We start from the raw sequence: 21,267 nt of genomic DNA, 5'->3' as shown, positions 1-21,267 counted from the left end.
TCTGAATTGGATATTTTAACAATGTTTTAATAACTTTTCATTAAGCCTGCTCAATAAACCGCAAATTTATCGGTATTGCGAAAAAAAGGCTTTGCAACACGCATATTGCAAAGTCGTCTGATATTGCAATAAATGGTTACCTTAAATGTGCTAAAACTATCTTATGGCAGTTTGAAGTATTTAACAAATATTGAGCAGCCCTACTATTCATTTTTACTCATTGAACCAATGGAAGCAGAACCATACATCCGGTTTAAGTTGGGCAGTTATGTTTGAGCCCGTTTAAATAAATGACTCAAATTCCCACCTTTTCCTGAGTTCGCTTCAATTGCAGTTCTTGTGTATCTATATATGAAAATGCTGCACTTTTATTTTCTTATGTTACACTGTGCTTTTCTCCAGACACATTGCACACCTCCTCTCCTCTGGACCCTGGAGGACACTTGGCAGAAATGATGTTCCGGTTTGATTTGTCATGGCTTTAGCTAAAATTTTCTATTTGCTTACTATCCTTTAATCAAAACTTTTTTTTCCCCCACACCCCCAGGGTCTGGCAAAGCAAGGGTGCTCAGACAACTGTGGCGTGTTTGTCATAATGGTAAGACCATGGCTGTTCAAAAGCATACAAATGATTAGAAATGACCATGGTCATTAAATGTTTCCTTCAATAAAGATAAATAAAAAATAATTGAGAAGCACTGCTTTAAAGGAAGGTGTTCCCTGCCAGAAGTTCTGGAGGTAGATGAAGGAGAACAGAAGGAGATTCTGAAAGAGCTCCAAAACTGCTCCCTCATGAGTGAATGTGATGAGAGATTGATGGAACTGAGGGAGCTTTTCGTTTTTTCTTTTCAGTTTTTCAGTGACTGTGAAGGATTTTGCACAGAAATTATGGACAATCAAAAATTAAAGGTGTATATGTGTTTTGAGGAACAGTAAATCAGTGTCTGCTGTTTTTTTTGAATGTTTTTTTGTCTATATTTGTATATGTATAATGCTATACTGACTGTAGTATTACATTCATTCATCTTCTATTCCGTTTGATCCCCTTTGGGGTCACGGTGCTGCTGGAGCCTATCCCGGCCACTTGCTGGTGAAGGCAGGGGACATCCTGGACAGGTCGCCAGCTTGTCTCCCACGCAAACTTGTCTCACACTCTCACGTTCACACCTATGAACACTTTAGAGTGACCATTTACCTATTAACCCTTGTGCTATCTTAGATGATCAAACCCTTACTTTGACGTGTTATTCTTACCATGACAAAGGTGAATAAAGGTGGAAAGATTTCATGTAATCCATGGACACCAGTGAAGATCACAAATCATTGAAGAAAAACGGTTCAGAACACTGTCTAGTGGGTCTAGATGACCCAACTCTTAATGTTAAAGTGCCTAGGATAGCACAAGGGTTACGCATGTTTTTGGACGGTGGAAGGAAGGCCCGGAGAAAACCCACGCATGCATGTCTAGCATGGGGTCAGAGGTTTTACTTTCCACATTTAACCCACCTGAGACTATGCACTCCTTGATTTGTGTGAGACTGAGCTGAAATACACAACAGTTATTACACAATATCTTAGTGAAACCTGGGTGTGATAAATTATATATTTTTATTGTGATATTTTACATACAACAATAAACCATTGATCAATAAATGACAGGTACAGTTATTACACTTTATTTCCAGGAGACAAATAATGGTACATTCAGCAGCTTTGTTCAGTCTACCTTTCTCTTTTCTCCTGTAGCCATATATATGTATATAATACTAAACTTTAACTAAACAGACTAACTAAACTGGCATTCCAGCCCTTAGACCCCCCTTCGCGGTAAGGAAAAACGGTAGGTGGCAGTATTGCACATGGAAACTTGCAAAATCCAAAGAAGAAGACAGGCTCAATGTGGGCAGTGTTAACATTCCGCAACATTTCAGCATTCCGCAATGTTTAGTGCTCTGCAGGCTGCAGCCAGGGGTAGTTGACATTTTCACCCATTTACTTTGAAAACACAATTGTGACAACATGAGACTAAATTCGCTTCACAGCTCCCTAACTCACGGTGTGGGAATCAACACTTCCCATAAGTCTTAGTGGCCATGGGCGGGGCTAAGTGTCAGGTCCCCACAACATGGTTTACAAAATGGCTGAAGCCCTGTGTAACCCTTGTGCTTTCCTATGCACTTAAACATTGGGAGTTGGGTCATCTAGACCCTCCAGACAGTGCGCTGAAGGGATGACAGATAAGTGGGGGGAGTAGAGGGGTGATTATCCCTTGTAAGGGTAGGTGACCCCACCCTTGCATTGACGTGTTCTCACTACCCTGATAAAGGTGTAAAGATTTCATGTAATCCATGGACACCAGTTAAGATCACAAATCATTGGAGATAAAAGGTTCAGAGCATTGTCTAGTCGTGGGTCTAGATGACCCAACTCCGAATGTCAAAGTGCCTAGGATAGAACAAGGGCTAAGAGACAACATGAAATTCAAACGTATCATTGTTGTGGGTGTAGTAATTGTATTGTGAAGTATTTGTGAGGATAATGTAAGTTACACCCACTTATGACATATGAGTGACAATGTCGCCCAGTATCCTTACGCTACACTCTACTTATACCTTGTGCTATCTTAGAAGACCCCACCCTTGCATTGACGTGTTCTCCCTACCATGACAAAGGTGGATAAAGGTGGAAAGATTTCATGTAATCCGTGGACACCAGTGAAGATCACAAATCATTGAAGAAAAAAGATTCAGCGCACTGTCTAGTGGGTCTAGATGACCCAACTCCCAATGTTAAAGTGCCTAGGATAGCACAACGGTAACTGGTGAGGTGGCTACTTACTGACCTCACAAAAATGCTTTATACATAGGGTGGAAGTGATACGTACTGACCATAGGATGCCCTGACAAACTACTCTCCGATTGTCTAATTTGCTCATTTCTAACAGTGCAAGCACATGCAAGTAAAAAATGCCAGCGCTGGGTCTTAAACCAGCTTCTGCACCAAGGATTCCCCATGTATTTTTTTTGGAGGCAAAAGTCCTGGAAAATCTTGAAAAAGCTGAACATTTTAATAGTTGAATGGTTAAAGTAGCTGAAAAATGGTAGGACTTAAGCACCAAAAAATAGCGGAAGATACAAAAAAAAACCTTTACTTTATTCATCCCGCAATGGGAAAATTGTTCTCCACATTTGACCCACCCCCCTGGGGGAGCGGTGAGCTGCAGATGAGCTGTGCTCAGGAGACAGCGGCTGGCTGGGGAGAGCAGGGATCGGGCTCCCAACCCTTCGGTTACTGGGCGACCTGTTTTACCGCCTGAGCCACTTGCCGCCTATGCTATAGTAAAGAAAGCGAAACAGGAAAACAATGAGTTGCATGCTTTATTGCATTCAGCCCATTGTTTTTCTCATGGTTTGGGTTTCTTTGTATTGGTTTTTGCTTTCCGTTTTGGTCTCTGTCATGTTTGAGTTCTGTTTCCTGTTTTATTTTGAAAGGTTTCCTGTTTTGTCATGTTTTTGAGTTTTACTTCCTTGGTCCCAATCTGCCCTGATCATGTTCACCTGTGTCTTGTCAGTCCTGTCTGTATATAAATCTCGTCTCTGCCTTCCTCTTGTGCTGGTCCATTAATGTCTCTAATGCAGTGATGTGCAGTCAGGGGAGGCAGGTGAGGCTGTGCCTCACCTGTCATTATGGGAAGAAAAGAGAAAAAATAAATTCAATTATATTATTTAATCAGTAATTTGTGCTTTGCAGTCATTTTCCATTTAAATGTACCATTTTTGATTGTTTTTTCTTTTCAAAATCACTGAATTTCCGCATTTGCCGTTCAGATACTGAGAAGTGACGTGCGGTGAGGCACCAGCCCACTGAGCCTCACCTTGGACTGCACAATACCTATTCAGTCAGACGGTACTGCTGTCTCTCTGTATGTCGGTTCAATCACTTGTACTATATGAGCTGAGTTTACATAATTTAGCAAATGTATATGATGTACAGTGTTTGTTTTTATAAATAACTGTATGTGAGGGACGTGTTTCTTGTGCTGAGCGCTAAACGCCGGCGAAAAAGCCGCTGGGTGAGGCCAGCAGTTCTCGTGCCTCATGTTAGGGGGCGCCGGTGAGCCCTGAGATTATGAAGCTAAAAAATAATAGAATAAGTGATAGCAGGCGGCAAGTCATTTACCGCCTTCCAGTCATTTTTAACATGGAGGATTACATCTCTAACCTGAGGAATCTTTCCAAATTGGACTTTCAGTCAAAGCAGGAGATTATTTTGAAAGGAAGACCAACGCCGGATTTACGGATTCTACAGACAACGGGACAGAAGAATCGGTCATTTCAGTCAGAGTGGTACAGACGAAAATATTGGCTTTGTGGATGTCCAGCAAGAAACCGCCTTTTCTGCTTTTCCTGTCTTCTGTTTTCCACCTCTAACAACCTCTAACTACAGCGTCAGTGGAGCAGTCCATCTCTGCGCTGAAAAGACTCAAAACGTACAGTCGGAACAGGACTGATCAAGCCCGACTTTCTTTCCTGGGAGTGATTTCCATTGAAACAGAGAGACTTTCAAAACTGAAGAAAGACAAGGAAGACTTCTACAAGCAAGTTATCGATTCTTTTCTTCAGAAGGAGCGGCGTATGGACTTTATTTACAAGTAAAGGTAAGACGATAATAACGTTTGTGCTTTTTTCTATGCTGCGGTTTGTACATGAAAAAAACATGTTGAAATGATATTTTAAACAAAACACGTTAACTATTGTCAATCAAATGGTGAATAAGTTCCTCAGTATGGTTCATATGTTTGTAAATCTGACTGATGACGTCAGTGCCTCACCAGCCATTAACCTCACCGCACGTCACTGCTCTAATGTCTCTATCGTCTCATCCCTTCTGCCATGGCTTCATGTTTTGCCCACAGTGAGTTTAGTTTTGTTTTCCTGCTCTGCAGCGCTTTTTGTTAAGATTAAATCCCCCTGCCCTGGAACCGTGTGCTTCCGTCTCTGCTTTCTGGGTCCTTCCTGCTCACCAGTCCCCCCCAACCTGACAGAATGGACCAACCTTATTTTTTCCTGGACCCAGCGGAGCGGGACATGCGTTTGCTGGAAGCCTACCGCTTAGAAGCAGAGAGGACCGGGTCATACTGGGACTTTGACCAGGCCGAGTTCTTCACTCCTGCCATGGAGGGGAGTGGCCTTGCATTGAGGGGGGGGGTCGTCGCCGTCCCCTTCAACGTCCCGTTTTTGTTCCGGAGGTGGTCCTGGACGCACCACAACCTGTTCCAGTGGTGGTCCCGGATGCACCCCAGCCCCTTCATGTTCCGGCGGTGGTCCCGGATGCACCCTGACCCGTCCCTGCTCCCAGGGGGGTGCCGGCTGCACCCCGACCCGTCCCTGCTCCCAGGGGGGTGCCGGCTGCACCCGACCCGTCCCTGCTCCCAGGGAGGTGCCGGACACACTCCATTTCACCCCTGCTTCCAAGGGGGTGCCGGACGACTGGCCCGAGCCGCCGGAGCTCGACGACTGGCCCGAGCCGCCGGAGCTCGACGACTTTGCCATGCCAGTCCCTGACTCCATGCCTGACCCGCCGGCTGACTCCATGCCTCACCCGCCGGCTGACTCCATGCCTGACCCTTTAGTCGACTCCATGCCTGACCCCTCAGAGGACACCATTCCGGACCATGACTCCATGTCTGACCCCTCAGTCCACTCCATGCCTGACCTGCCAGCCAACTGCTGGCAGAACCCAGGCTTAGCCACGCTTGCCCCAGACTTTATGCCTGACCCGCCTCGTCTGCCACGCTGGACAGCGCGGCCTCCCGGCTGTCCTCCGGACCCGCCACGCCGGACAGCGCGGCCTCCCGGCTGTCCTCCGGACCCGCCACACTGGACAGCGCAGCCTCCCGGCCGACCTCCGGACCCGCCACGCCGGACTGCGCGGCCTCCTGGCCGACCTCCAGACTCATCGTCTCTGCCTTGCTGGTGCGCCCAACTTAGCCTCATAGTACTCTGTTGCCCTTCAAAGTTCGTCCTCCGGGCCCCCTCCTCCTTGGTTGACTTTTGGAACCTTGGTGCGGTTCCTTGAGGGGGGGATACTGTCATGGTTTGGGTTTCTTTGTATTGGTTTTTGCTTTCCGTTTTGGTCTCTGTCATGTTAGAGTTCTGTTTCCTGTTTTATTTTGAAAGGTTTCCTGTTTTTGAGTTTTACTTCCTTGGTCCCAATCTGCCCTGATCATGTTCACCTGTGTCTTGTCAGTCCTGTCTGTATATAAATCTCGTCTCTGCCTTCCTCTTGTGCTGGTCCATTAATGTCTCTAATGTATCTATTGTCTCATCCCTTCTGCCATGTCTTCATGTTTTGCCCACAGTGAGTTTAGTTTTGTTTTCCTGGCCTGGAACCGTGTGCTTCCGTCTCTGCTTTCTGGGTCCTTCCTGCTCACCAGTCCCCCCAACCTGACAGTTTTCCTGAATGTTTTATAGCATTCAACCAATAAACTGTGCTTTTGATTTCAATAAAAAAGGTGACTAAATTGTTATAACAAATCAATTTAAAAACAACCAGATGGACAACAGGTTCAAAAAATTATTTTATTTCCACAGAATGGAAAAATCCTTGATTTAACAGCTCTTATTGTTATAATCCAACATTTGAAAATATAAAAAAACACCATTCTAACACCAAACAAAATATCACCCCACACACCTTCAATCATATCCATACAGCAATCTCAAGAACAGCAACCTAAACATTACATCCTTCCATATTGTGCATTAGCTAATGAGGTTCAGCGGCTGATGTAACATTTTTTCCAGACACAACTCACATGTCCTGCAGATACACATCACTGACAGACTTCCTGAAAGCACCTTATTAAATCACTGAGAAAAAAGGCATTTATTAAAATTAAAGTTAGGCACCTATTTGGGATTTTTTTTAAGTTTGAAATAGCAAAACACATCCTAATAAGTGTAATTATGAAGCATCAGGAAGAAAGGCCGCAAAACTAGAAGCAACTTAAGATTTTGTTACTGTAGAACTACATTGTTAACGTTACAGTAGCATGAACAGACATGCTGGTTATTTTGATTAGAAAATCATTTTAAAAAAACAATGTAAAAAATTTTTACATGAAAAAAAGATGTAATGCACTTGGATGACACATTTTTATATACTAGACCTAAAGTGGACCTTAGTGAAAAGGTAGTTTTCTGCGACAGACTTTTATTCCACTGGTGTTTTGCATAATGTTCAGCAACATCCTGTTTATTTATTTAAAAATTTGACAAGTTTTTATTTAAACAGGTTTTCCATGACTTTGGACAAGAGAAATGTTTGTAAACTAGATGCAAAGACAGATCAGAAGTTTGGACAAACCTGCTTACATCAGTTTCAATGGACTTCTGTGTCTATGTGGTCTTTTTTTTCCAGAAGTAAAGTCAGCCACACGAGTGACAGGCTCAAGAGATTTCTTTCATAAGTTAAAAAAATCATTGAAAAAAGAGCTGTTCATAATATCAACCAGAATTCATGCAAAACACTGAAGGCCTCACCTTTAGTGAGGCTGTTGAATCCACAGTTTAATATAAAAATTCCCTTTTCTTGGTCAGAAAGGAATGATCCAAAAGTCCTGCAGTGTGAGTAATGTGCAACATGGTCCTACAGCGAGTCAGGAAATGCTCTTGTGTTGCGTCTGTGGGGAATTATCCGTGGTGGTAAAGTTTGAGAGAAAATGCCAGCAGTCTTTCCTGTGGACACAGCCCTTCAGAGGTTACCTGGATGCATCTGGCATGAGGTTTTTAAACCATCGAGCCACAGCTCTGTCAACCCTTAGCACCAACATGACTCCAAACAGCAGGAAAACGCTGCTCATAAAGAACCCAGAAACCTCGAACATTAACCTGCAAAGGTCAAACAGAAGACAAAGGTTTCAAATAAGGTTCTCAACTAAAATCCACTGAAATTAACCTATAAAAAGTTTTACAGAAAAAAAGAATCATAATGTAGATCATAATAAAGAATCACAATGTAAAGAGTCATCAAACTGCAGCCACTAAAACATGCAGTCAAACTGATGATTGGAAGCTCCACTTCATATTCTGAAAAGCCTTTAGTCTTTATCTGGAGTGGAAAATCCATTCAGGCACTTACTTGGGTGCAAAAACCTTCCAGACCATTAGATGCCTCCTGAGGATAGCTGCAGCACAGACTGACGAAAAGACCTTTGATGGAAGCAGAGAGGTTGAATTGAAAGATGCACAAATTAGAGCATTTTTTCTCTGCTTTTTGGAACTGCTGTGACAATTGAATTTCCCCAATGTGGGATCAATAAAGAATATCTTATCTTATCTAATACAGTCCAAAAGAAAAAGAAACAAAAGAAAAAATAAATAAATCTGAACTGAACTTCACGAAGCTTAATGTAAGGTTTGCTTTCTCCCTTCAGAGATATTTTATTAAACCGGACATATGCCACACACATTCTTGAACGCACGTTTAGCATAAGATGTTTACGCTGGATATGCAGGGAGGGGCTTCTTCTTTTATTTCTTTTGCTACTGTTTACTAACGCATGTTCGCCAACTACAGTTGGAAAAAGCTTGGTGTGAAATGTTTAAGGGGTGCAAATCTCGTGAATCTTGCTTCAGACTTTTTATTTCACAGTTCTATTCCAATACATGAAAGACTTGGTATCATTTAATTATGGCCGGGCACAAACCGCAATTAGTAGTTTCTCTTCAATCATAAATTTTCAAACAATTTGGAACGAAAGGGGATGTCACTACCAAATCCAAGTCCCAATTGCTCAGTTCAACTGGTTTAACTTTCAACATGTGTTCAGTGGCTGCATGTTTTGTACAAAGAGCCAGAAAACGGTCATAGAAACTAGCATTGCAGCGAGTGAATGCGCGAGTTTTGAAGCCCAAATTGCATTTACATTGATTTTTTAATAGCAGTGGTCGTTTAAACGCCAGTTCCTGAGAGTTGCGTGAACATAGCTTTAGACTGTTAATGAGACAACTCTTCCATTTGGGAGCGTTAACCCTGAAAAGGAGGGAACTTCCTGTGTGTGAACAAACCTGTACTCCGTGAATAAAGAGGTAGCGTGCAGAGAGCTGCAGAAGTGAGGAGCTGAACTGAAGAGGGTTTTCTCTAAGCCTCATCTCCATCACAGCATCACCCCCTTCCACTCCACAAGTTCTGGCCCTACTGATCCCCCTCACTTCACACACCAGGGGCCAAAACAACAGCAGAGGACATCCCACTGTAGATAAATAAAACAGTTTGAACAAATCAGCTCAACTTAAGCATTGAATTGGCAGAAGTGACGCTTTTTGTGAGTCTTATTTTCAAAGGCAAGTGTTTTACTGGGTTTTCAAAATGAAAGATACCTGCAAATAAAATGTGCGAAGCAAAAGTGTTGAGAGTAACTAATGAGGCAGGTAACAAAGTGCTCGTGTGCCCATCTGGGAATCCCACAAAGGCAGCACCCCACTGGATGGAGGGGAAAGTGGGCAGGTGACCGGTGGCATGGAAGAACTGGGTGGCTGCCAGAGACCACAACACCACTGGAGTCCAGGGCACATTGAACCCACCTGTGGGAAGCAAAAAGGTCAATTAACCCTAAGTAGTCTCTGCATTCAAGGGTGCGTTTGCACAGTCGATGTGACTGTTTACAATGATGCTGGAACAGCACTGACACGCCATTAGTATAGTTTCTATTTAAAAATGTAACTTGAAGACTTCAAGAGATATTAGCTTTGAAATATTTGGTTTAAAACAAAAACCACAAGAGCTATGACGCACCTTGGACTAAATCCTTTTTTTTTTATTTACAAATTTTTACATTGCTTTGACTTTGCTTAGTTTTTTGAATTATTCATTTCTGTCTGTACACTTAAGATCTTTTTTTTTAAACATAAAAACAGTTTGATCCTAATTTTCCAGTAAAAAAAAGACAAAATGTAATACTCAAATTGTAATTTTTGTAATGTAACAGGTTTGTTTTGAAATTATTGTGTAATTGAAAAAAGCTGGGGTTTTACTAAAAATGGACATCAAGCATTGCCCCAAAAAACTGAAGGTAAATAACTAGAGTAAACTGTAAAGTAGTGAAAATGCTCAAAAAGGCCATACACTACTAAAGGTTAAGAAAAAAGGGAACATTTGAAGTATATATATGAAGATTTACAACCAAAAAAAGTCTCCTTTACTGAGGAGCAAACACTTTGTAAAGATGCGTTTAAAAAGTGAAAATCAATAATGAAATATAATTCCATTACAGCAGGCATTTTCCCTCTTTTGGGGCTGTTTGCAGCTTACCAGAGTAAGTTCCATGCAGGCCACACAGAGTGGTGGAGGATGCATGGATGTGCAGCAGAGCTGCCATTTCTAAAAGCAGCAGGAGAAAAGATGCAGCCATGCCCTCTGGATGCAGCAGCAGAAGTCCCATTCCCAGCAGGCCACAAAACAACAGCAGAGGGGCAGAGTATACTGTTCCTAGGCCGTACGCCTCTACAGTGAGCCGGTTGGGTGCCTCAGTGCCGCCGCTTAGCTCGCTGTCGTCCAAAGAACGACGCATGTGCTGGTAGATCTGGGGAATCAGGTGGTGCAGCTCGGCCTGGGGGCTGATGCCGGTGCTGGCTCTATAACAGGGGGTGGGCATGGCTGGCGTTCGGGAGGAGGCCGCGCCTCGAGTTTTCACAAAAACGGTGATGGGGTCAATCCAGATCAGGGACAGCCCTAGCCCTAAAAGACAGTAGGCGGCCCTGGGGAGGGCCAGCTGTGCCACGCGGATCAGCTGGGCCAGATTCCTGAAGCTGTCCTCTGAAGTGGCACTGACAGCCCAGTGGAGCCCCAAGCACACGGACAGCAGCGGTAGGATCCAGCGGGCGGTGAACACTGTCCCGCCGGACGAATTCAGATTACCATAGTGGCACAGGACGTGTCTCAGCAGAGACGTATAAATGCCAAGAGAGATGACTGATAGGACGTAGTGCAGGTTCTTCAGCTGGTTGTCCTGCATTCTGGAGAGAGGATAGAGAAAAGATGAAGGCTGGCAGGAGCCCTGCTCTTCTCTGCACCCATGGAACGAAAGGGAGAGGTACAGGGTGCTGATGAGGAGTCCCACACAGCCTAGAAGAGTGGTGCATTCTTTCCTGACTGTTGACAGGGACAAACCGGAAGGAGGCAGCAGTCCAGCAGACTTTAAAGGGTCGGGGCTTGGGGGCAAAAGCAGGCCGTTCCAGTTCAGTTGAATGGGAATATACAGAACCAGAGAGAAAACCAGGAAAGTTACGACCCGGCCTTCAGCGATGACGTAGCTATCTGATAGCAAGGAGGCGCAGCGAAGGAGTGGTATCAGGAGAGGAGCAACAGGAAGGCGACATGGAGTCAACCACCTGGAATACTTTGAAACCTTTGTCCCGTTCTTTAAAACTGTGAAGGAATTGACTCGTCGGAACCTCCAGAAGAAGAGAAGCTCCGAACTGAAGGCACCAGCTGCCAGACACCAAACTCCCTCAACGTAGCCCTGCGTGAGCAGCTGAGCAGCGGCTACCACAACCCCCATCGTTAGTGCCAAAGCAGCCGGAGCCTTCAGCCCCACACTGTACTCTTTGATCAGCACCTGCGACAGCTCAGACAGGACCAAACACATCAGACAGGCAAAAGCCAGGATGGCTAACCCTGCTGCCATCTTAACAGGGTTGAATCTGGCCCAGGTGGATCGGCAGGTGTCTCTGACAGATGTGAGGTACGCCTGCAGAGATAACGCCAGCTGTGAAGGCGGGCTTTGGCCCTCTCTGAGCGAGCTGAGGTAATCGGAGGAGAGGCGGGAAAACTCGTCCTTCAGCTGAGAAAGTCTTTGTGGTGGAATGTCTCTGGCCATGCTTGAATACGTCTCCAGGAAACGGTTAACCTTTAAAAAAGCAAACAATTGAATTAACAATGAAATGGGAAAAAACTAATCGCTGATTGTGCTGCAGGCAGGATTTGTAAAGGTTGCAATCTCATCTTTGAAATGCTATACAAGCTACCTGCTTTGCATTGATCCACAGCGCCTCAAGCTGGCTGAGACCTGCAACTGCACCTGCTGTCTTTTCTTGAAATAAAGGCAAGAGGACCTGCCCAACACTGCTGTATGGAATGGGAATTCCCAGAAGTAAAGCCAGGGTGGGAACCAAGTCTGTCTGTGGAACCACATTTGGTTCGTTCTGAGGAGCGGGAAAAACAAACAAAAACAGGAAAAAATTACACTCTTCTTCACATTTTTGATTTCTTGAAAGAAAAAAATACATTTCTCAATATTCTTTGTACAATTTAGATTAATGAATGAATGAATTAATTAATTGATTAACTAATAATCATTAATTCATTCATCTTCTAATCCGTTTTTATCCCTTTAAAGCAACAGGGCTGCCGCAGCCTATCCCGGCCACTTATGGGCGAAGGGGACATCCTGGACAGGTTACCAGTCTGTCGCAGGGCCACAATCACACACCCATACACTCTGACATTCAACCCTTGGGACAATTTAAAGTTACTAATTGACCTATGAAGCATGTTTTTTGGACAGTGGGAGAAAGCCGGAGTCTCCCACAAACTCCACACAGAAAGCTTTCCCATGTTCTGTTTCAGGTCTTTCAGGACTTGAACCGGGACTTGCTGTGAAGCAAGAGCGCTAACTACTGTGCCACCGTGCAGGCAAGAGAATTTAACGTTATTTTTTGAATTTTTAACAATTCAAAAATACAAAATAAAAATGCTTACATTATTTCTGTCTTTGAATTTGAATGGTATTAAAATATGTCATTTTCTGTATAAAATCAACAACCAAGAAAATTTCTCTTCTTTTTGTTCAAGTGAGAAAACAGAAAAAAACAAAGACAACAAATAAACGAAAATACACTGGAAAAATAGATCTGACTTATAAAAACAACTACCAATACTAACAAACAAAATCAGGAGGTAAAAAACAAAAAAAAGAAAAATAAATTTAAAAAAGTGTGTGTGTGTGTGTGTGTGATGCAAGGACAACGAGAGTGAATTCCATCCACAAGCTTGAAGTAACCATCATGCATTCTGCTAACTATACATATTTAGGGCTACAGTATTATAGATTCATAAAGATAGATAGGAAAGGCTCGAGACATATATAACTATGCATTCATTATATTCTTGATACTAGAAAAGTCAATAACAGCAACTATTATGAAACCCAAATTAGAAATAATCATCTTCTCATTACTACAAACAATAAAAATAATAATGAATAAAAATAAAAATATTGAGAGTAATTACTCATAACTATCAGACGCCTGCAAATGAGATAAATAGGGTATTGTAGAGAGAAAAAGGTGTGGAGAAAACACCCCATAGAGGCCAAGACAGTCACATATTTGGTAAATCCTTTTAAAGAATAGCTAAAACAAACATATTAAACTCAAACTTAATTCCTTTAAAGACCCACTCCGTTAAAGAAATTGTGCTTTTAGAGTTTTTGACATGTTCTCGTAGGCTTTTTCTGATTACAGAGGACAAATATGAAGAAAACTAATCTTAAAATTGTATTTCTTTAGTCAAACAGTTGTGAACCAGGAGCAGATGAAAAAATAGAGTTTGAAAAAAAGAGCATTGAAAATACACTGGAAGGAACACAAGCTCCATGCTCTGCTCCATTCGGATGCAGACAAATAGATCCATGTACTTCTTTGTTTTACTCATCCGAGCTGGCTCTGTCTCAAAAATACGGTTGAATAACTCCAATTTAGGAGTTTTATGTGGGCATACACATGAAAATGAAAGAAACAAAACACAAAAAAATCAGTATTGCTCCCTACTAGGACTGGGCGATATGGCCTAGAAAAAAAATCTCCGATTTTATTTTTTTTAATTCGATTTCCGATTTTTCCCCCCAGATTTTTCCCCCACTACTTAAGGAAAGCAATAAGTACAAACGTCAGACAACTTAAACCAAATTTTGCTTTGATTTAATCAAACTCAAGACAAATGTAACCCCATTTCTGGGATGAATAATAAATAAATGAACACACTCTTGGAATCAAAGTACCAGCTGTGTTTTAAGTCAGACTTTGTAGTCTAGACCAAAAGGAGACAAACATTCACCTTGAGAGTAGCACAATTTTCTAAAGGATTAACAGGAATACAGCTAATATCTGGGGTCTAAGGTTTTAATTAAATTAATAAACCCTGTCTTCTCCACGGTATATATGGGTACCATGTCTTTGGCTATATGCAAATGTGTCCCACAAGATATAAACTAGAGCTGTGACGGTGTGGGATTTTGGATCACTACGCTGATGAAGCAGCAGGAGTCGCGGTCAACGCCTTTGACTGCGATGGGCTTTAGGCAAAAGTTGCAGCGTGGGATCTCTTCCTCCACGTCTGTGGCAGCAAACGCATACCAGTACCAAACAACAGATGATTTTATTCCTTTCTTGGGAACAAACTTCCCACTCTCACCGGTAGCCATGCTGTCGCTTGCTGTTTTGCATGTGCTATGATGTTGTTGTCGCTTGCCATACCGCCGTGTGAAACTAACGCTACAGAAGTTCTGAGGAGCCAAAAATGCGCCATTATACAAAAACTTGATTTAGTTATTTTTTAAATCGCCCGTTACAAAAAATTTGAATTAATTCATTCAATCGATTTTTTTCACCCAGGCCTACTTCCTACCTGTGAGTTAGATTCAGCAAATACAGGAGTTGGACTATAAAGAAAGAGAGCAGCGTCGGTCTCTTTCAGGCTTTCTCCACCATGATCCCCGGTGTCAGTCATGCCGTGGTCTCCCATCACCACCAAAAGGGTGTCATTCTGCAGATGTTCAATCACGGACCTGAAAAACAAAACAAAATTACAGGGAAATAAAAAGAGGATCAAATTAAATCTATGCCAATTTATAATATTCATTTGAAAATTATTTTTAGGAGGATAACAAAATGTACTGCATTGGTATAAGGTAGGGCTGGGTGATATGGCCAAAAAATAAAATCTCTGATGTTTTTACACCAAATTAAATGTTTGATTTTAATCATTTCTTTCTCTCTCCTTTCAATTTCTTTGGCAAAAATAACAAATGACAGAATATATTTAACAAAAACTATTTTATTTTAACATCTCCTTTAGAAGTTGGCCTGAACACAAAAGTGCAACTACATACAAGATGTAAAAATGTTTTTAAAACATTTGTGAGCTTGTGTTGAAAATAATTTGTTGTGCTCCCAATTTTGGTAGCAACAGCCTTCAAACAATTTTTGCAGTGTGTGGTTTGTTGCTCCAGGTCAAAACCAGTTCCACATAGCTGAGGAGACTGTTCCCGTTTTGGAAACAAGCTCCTCTTTGCTAGTTGCCTTTTTAATGTCTGCTCATAGCAGGAAATGGGGAGGCTGAACTTACTTTAAACAACAGAAGCCCAAGAGAGCAGAGCAATGAGAAAATAAAATTCTGATTTACCCCCCCAAAAAACTAATTTTAAACCAAAAAAATTTTATTTGATCAATTTTTAACAAAATAATAATTTTGTGAAAAACTTATGGGCTACGTTCACAATGCCTTTGGCACTGCACATTCAAGGGACCACTTCCAATGAAAAGTCTATGTAAACGTGCGTTTGCATAGATGTGCGTTTTGGGTTTCCGCGTTCAAAACTCTTGTGTTAAAGCATAGCTACTCAGGTTTCTTCAACCCTTTTCGGACTTTACATACAAAACGTGCAGCCAGGTAGAACTTTGACCAGTCAGGGACTTGGATGGCATTAAATTTTATTCACGGTGCCAACCATTTGAAAATTGATTACGGAGGAGAAATTATTATTTGCGGTTTGTGCCCAGTCGGAATTATTTGACACTTTCATAAATCGGAATAGATAAGTAAAAGAAAAAGCCTGGAGCAAGATTCAAAAGATTTGCACCACTTCAACATTCGCACCAAGCCTCTTCCAGCTGTAAGTGGTGGACATGTGCTAGTATTGGGTAGCTACAGAGTGAACAACATATATTAAACACGCATCATACACCCAGTGTGTACATAGCTTTAGCATCAGTTAATTGAGGATTTCTAAAAAGGAAAGTAAAAGATACAGTACTGATAGAAAGAGAAGTATTGGTTGAAAACCACTGACTGTTAGTAAAAAGGTATAAAATTTATCAGGAAGTAAATAACCAGTTTCTGTCAAACTTTGTCCGTGTTTGTTCCTGTTGTTTTTCTAATGTGATGCAAACAAATAGACGTCCAATCACAAGCTTGCGTTCTCCACGTTGGATCAATTACAATTGGCTAAAGGTGAACAACAATACATGGATCATGTATTCAAATGCATACTGAATAGGGGTGCAACTAGAGCTGTGACGGTGTGGGATTTTTGATCACGGCGGTGATGAACCAGCAGTGGGTGCGGTGTCGCGGTGAAACCACGCACGTGTGTGTAAGAAGAGGGAGCTCGTGCTGCGTAGAGGGAGTGAGAGCCGAGCAGCCAAGAGGGAGAGAGAGGAGCAGGGAGTGAAGGAGAGTTGTAATAAAAGCTTTCCCCCAGAAGCCCTTGAAGTCTGAACACACAGGACTAGCAGAAAAAGTAAATTATCAGCAAAGATGAATGTGTTTATTATAGTTCCAATCACGCACCATATGCAGAACTTTAAAAAAAAAAAAAAAAAAACGTGTGGTGATGCGGCGATGGTCACACCCCTAGGTGCAACAATTTTTTTTATCAACAAATCAATTCCAAATTTATGGTTGACGATATGATTCATAGCTGATATTGGTTCATTTTGAATGAGCTGATTCACGGATCAAAAATCGTTCCAGTACATCAGTACAAAGATTCAACCAGTGTGACTTAGAGATAAAAATCTGGGTACTGAACAGTGCAGGTGAAGTTTTCCAGATTCTTTGTATTTCTTGCAAGATAATCAAGAGTACCGTAATTTCCGGACTATAAGCCGCTACTTTTTTCCTGCGCTTACAGCCCTGCGGCTTATTCAGTGACGCGGCTAATTTATGGATTTTAATTATTTTTCAACACACCTCTTGGCAGCCAAACAGCATGGACTTGACTTCAGGTCTTAGACACTTCAGTCATGGTTCAACAAAGCGAAACATGCATGCCCGGCCGCATCCCAGAATCCTTTGGTGCCATTAGACCCAACCTGCACGTGATCGCCATTACACTATGATGCAGCTTTCAAGTTAAAAGCAATCGTTAAAAGCAGCGTAAAAAAATCCACCATCACCAACGGGTTTGGAAAAGCCTGTCAGCTGCGTGACGGAGAGAACAGCGCATGCTCAGGAGTGAATTTACCTCTGAGTCATATTGACTCGGCTGGCTGCACGTAAATATGTGGGAATAACATCAGCCTTTATTTTGTCGGGACACGACTGGAAACACAAATCGACGTGATCGTTTGTACGGTTTCTAAGGACTGAGCGGAATTTTGCTTTGAAAAGCTCACAGCCTCCTTGTGAGCTGGAGACATCTTCTCCTGCTGCTCTTATAGAGCTGCGGGGCCGATGGCAGTCTGATGGCTCCCACACGTAACAACGCATCCGCCCCTCATACACAAAATGTACAGTATTAAGTCCGATTGCTTTGCACAGACACAGACACGATTTGCTCCTTCCACCGGCGCAATGGGGACAAAGTGCTCCTCCTTGAAGCCGCCCTGGCCAGAGGTGTCGGAGTAGATAGGAAGGGGAGACAAGGAGTGCGCGGGGCGAGCGCGCAGCGCAGAGGCGTCCGCGGAGCGCAGAGGCTTCTGACTTCTGACGCACGCGCCGCACTGAGGCGCGCGTATCGCGTATCGCGCTGAGGCGCGCGCTTTTCAGTCGCCGCTGCTTTATTTTACCGGTGTGTTTTTTTAACCAGTCCTGTTACTCCCATAACGCTGCCGCGACACAAACGGAAGGAGAGCTTTTCCCGTTCACCCCTCCATGCACTGCTGATACTTGCTCATTCTTAAACACGTAATTAATCACGTGAAAACGGGTGGGTGCGGCTTGTACTCGGGTGCGCTTTGTAGTCCGGAATTTACGGTACATTAAATGTGTGTACAAACAAACAAGAACTAATGGAAAATCCATATATATTTTAGCTTCATCAAAATTGGGGTTGCCACTGTTGTTTTGCCACATAATAATTATACAAACTGAACATTATTAGAACATCATGCCACAGTGTATGGTCACATGTCTTTGCAAAATTCAAAGTGTTTCCACACATTAGATTGTAATGATGGCTTGATCATTTCTTGCTGCCATCAAATGTGTGAAGTCTGCTGTGATGGCACCTAGTTGGTCGTTTTTACATTTTAGAAAAATAAACTTACCGTGCCTAAATCCAAACTGTATTTTCCAATATTTATATAATATAATATAACATATAACATATCATAATATAATATAATCAATTTCCTATTGAAACAGCTTTCGAATGGTACAGGTCAATTCAATCTACAACTTGCCTCAATTGGATCAATCTAGTTGTTTCAAAGAAATATAAATTGATTAATCATTCAAGTTGAATAATCATTACACCTCTAATAGCGTTTTATGTGAGAGGGAAAGATACTCTCATTTCTAACACACCCAGAGAGTTCCTGTAACACTTTCTGACCTGATGACTCCATCCATCTGTGTGAGCTTGTCAGCCATAGATGGGTGATCGGGGCCAAACCTGTGACCACAGTGGTCCACGCCAAGAAAGTGAGCGACCAGGACGTCCCAGTCATCCCCCACCACTGTTCACAGCAGCAGAAAAATTATGGAGGTGCAACTGACACGAGTAAGTAAAACCCTGTAGGGAATGCTTACTAGTTGTGTAGAGATGTTGCAGGATCCCATTATCCACAGTGTGCAAATCCTTAACATTGAAAGAAGGGAAAGGCAGGGAGCGAAAGAACTTCTTGGGAAAAAGACTTTCCCAGGTGTCATCCCCCATAAAGACAACGTGTCTGCCTGAATAAAAAGAAAATAATTTGCATGATAAAAGACAAAGTAACATTATGTGAACTTCAGATAGATGTTTCAGAGTGTCAGCATACCTGTTTGCCCAAGTTGGTGGATGAGATTGTCCTCCAAGATGGCACTTGATGCAAAGTTATTGCCCACATCCACAAAGGTCGGCAGAGATCCGGTGGTAAAACCCTTGATTCTCTGCATGGTGGTCGTTGGCGGGTCAGCTCTAAAGGGGTACAGGCGACCTTGCGAGGGCCTGGATGACACCACCTCCTCCAGCACAGGTAGTTTGTTCTCATAATGTCGTGGCGTCGTTTTGCTGGAGTCAAATCGGGCAAAGTCAATCTTCAGGGCGTCGATTATTAGGATTATAGCCCTCTTGAATCGCGGTTGGCCGCGGCAGAAATCCGCCGAGCCCCCTTCGGGCTCCAGCAAGTCGCCGCATGTGCTGGTCCTGTTCACCTCCAGCCTTACCAGTAGGAAGCCCCCCACAAAAACGTAGATGCCCACAAAGTACACGGCACTCAACCAGAGCAGCAACCACAGGACGGGGAGTCCCTTCATACTAGTACTAGTAGATGGGAGTCCGGAGAAACGTAAACGTATCTTACAAACTCAACAGAGCATGACACCTACCTGCCATGGATGTTAATGCTAGTGTCGCGTCACAGTTAGTTTGTTAAAACTTTGCGACCCGTGTGAACGAGCTAACTCAATCAATGTGCTGCAATACGCCGATAAAACTAGCTAATAACGTCAAGCAGACTAGTAACACCTTAAGTTCGCCTGGCTTTGATATCACCTTGTAGCAGACGACTTTCTTGACCTTTCTTTATCGGAAGTCGGGCGCGCATGTGTGATTTAACAACACCAGGTAATGTGTAGCGAGTAAACAGCGAACAAGGCGGCGCCTTCATTTTCTTTCGGACACCTTCCATGAGACATTACGGCTGCTGACATACCGGAACGCCAACGTGACAGCACTTCAGGCGGAGCCCTTTTTTGTAACACAAAATTGGAGGGCGTTTGATTGTCCTGAGTCTAGGCTTGCAGGTTTCAATTTCTTTCATTATTCGAACAAAAACTCGAACATCATTGTGGAACATTGCATTATGTTGAGTAGAGAAAAACTACATAACGTCTTGTTTTAATCAACCACCTACTGAGGAAAATACCCCAACTGTTTGTAAGTCAAAGAAACGGGCCAAACCACAGGAAGCAACAGGAAGTACTCCCTTTTCTTTTCTTTTTTGCAACATACAGAACAAGAGAATGCAACAATTATGCACATATAATGTACAGTAGAATAAAGTGTTACAACATTAAGAAAATTTTAATTATTAGAAACAATCACAAAAGGCAATAACAAATAAAAATAAATAAATAAAATAAAACTATGTGACGTATGCGGTTGTTTGTTATCGCGAGATACACACTAGGAGGCGGTGTTGTAGATGTGGCTGAAGTGCAAGGTGAATGGCGAGTCTGTTATAATTAAAGCCTGTTCAAACATCGGAGGTCGTCCTGACTAATCAATATTACAACTAAACAAAGAAAAAAATAAAGTAAAAAATAAATAAATAAATAAATAAATAAAAAGAGAAATTGCGAGAGTAAACTTATATCAGTAGACCAAAAGATTTACAAATGTCAATTGTTTTTTGAGCTTTTGTATTTTTTGAAGATGAAATTAAGTTTAAATATTGCTGCAGTTCAAGTTTGAACGCAAAGAAATCAGGTTTTTTATTGGAGAATTTGCTTTTGTGAATATGAAATTTAGCCATGAATAATACCAAGTTTACACAAAAGAAGGCATCACGATCTCTGACATCAAAGCTATGAAAACCAAATAGTATATTTTTATAATAAAGTTGTAAATCAGCAATAATAGATTCGTTAATAAATTTATGAGTGTTTTTCCAAAATTTGTATGCGAATTCACAAGACCAGAATAAATGAGAGCAGGTTTCAGGTTGTTTCTGGCAAAAAGTACAGCTGGTGTTTATGTCAGCCTTAAATTTAGTCAAGTAATGCTTTGCAGGATAAAATCTGCAACGCCCCGCCCCGCCTCTTAGAAATTCTGTTCTTTAAAGCCTGATACCGCGGTCGCGTGTGGGCGGAGGTACCAGCTAGAGGTTATAGTCTGATGGCTGCATGGAGCGATGTGTGCATCAATGCATGGTAGACACTGAGAATGTGGAGAGATCAGGTTTATTATTTTGAAGAGTTCTACTTGGTAATCATGTTTCCATGTTTGAGTTCATAAAATCATCACAGGGAAAGGCTCTGCTTCAACTCCCGCAGGGA

General features: G+C 42.4%; 1 protein-coding gene across 1 annotated transcript; it reads right to left on the bottom strand.

The window, feature by feature from the left end:
• Positions 1–6,567: 6,567 nt before the first annotated feature.
• pigo (phosphatidylinositol glycan anchor biosynthesis class O) lies at positions 6,568–19,968 on the bottom strand. Its single transcript, XM_023960753.1, has 10 exons — positions 19,047–19,968; positions 18,817–18,960; positions 18,620–18,743; positions 14,689–14,848; positions 12,030–12,206; positions 10,315–11,911; positions 9,384–9,587; positions 9,072–9,256; positions 8,143–8,213; positions 6,568–7,892 (listed from the first exon to the last, which is right to left on the bottom strand). The coding sequence occupies exons 1-10, from the start codon at positions 19,522–19,524 to the stop codon at positions 7,763–7,765; spliced, it is 3,270 nt and encodes a 1,089-aa protein (XP_023816521.1). The 5' UTR covers positions 19,525–19,968; the 3' UTR covers positions 6,568–7,762.
• Between the last annotated feature and the right edge of the window lie 1,299 nt (positions 19,969–21,267).

The sequence above is a fragment of the Oryzias latipes genome, chromosome 12 (assembly GCF_002234675.1).
Source record: "Oryzias latipes chromosome 12, ASM223467v1".
Classification (NCBI taxonomy): Eukaryota; Metazoa; Chordata; class Actinopteri; order Beloniformes; family Adrianichthyidae; genus Oryzias; species Oryzias latipes.
Note: the sequence above shows the minus strand (reverse complement) of the source record. Positions and strands in the feature narration are given on the sequence as shown.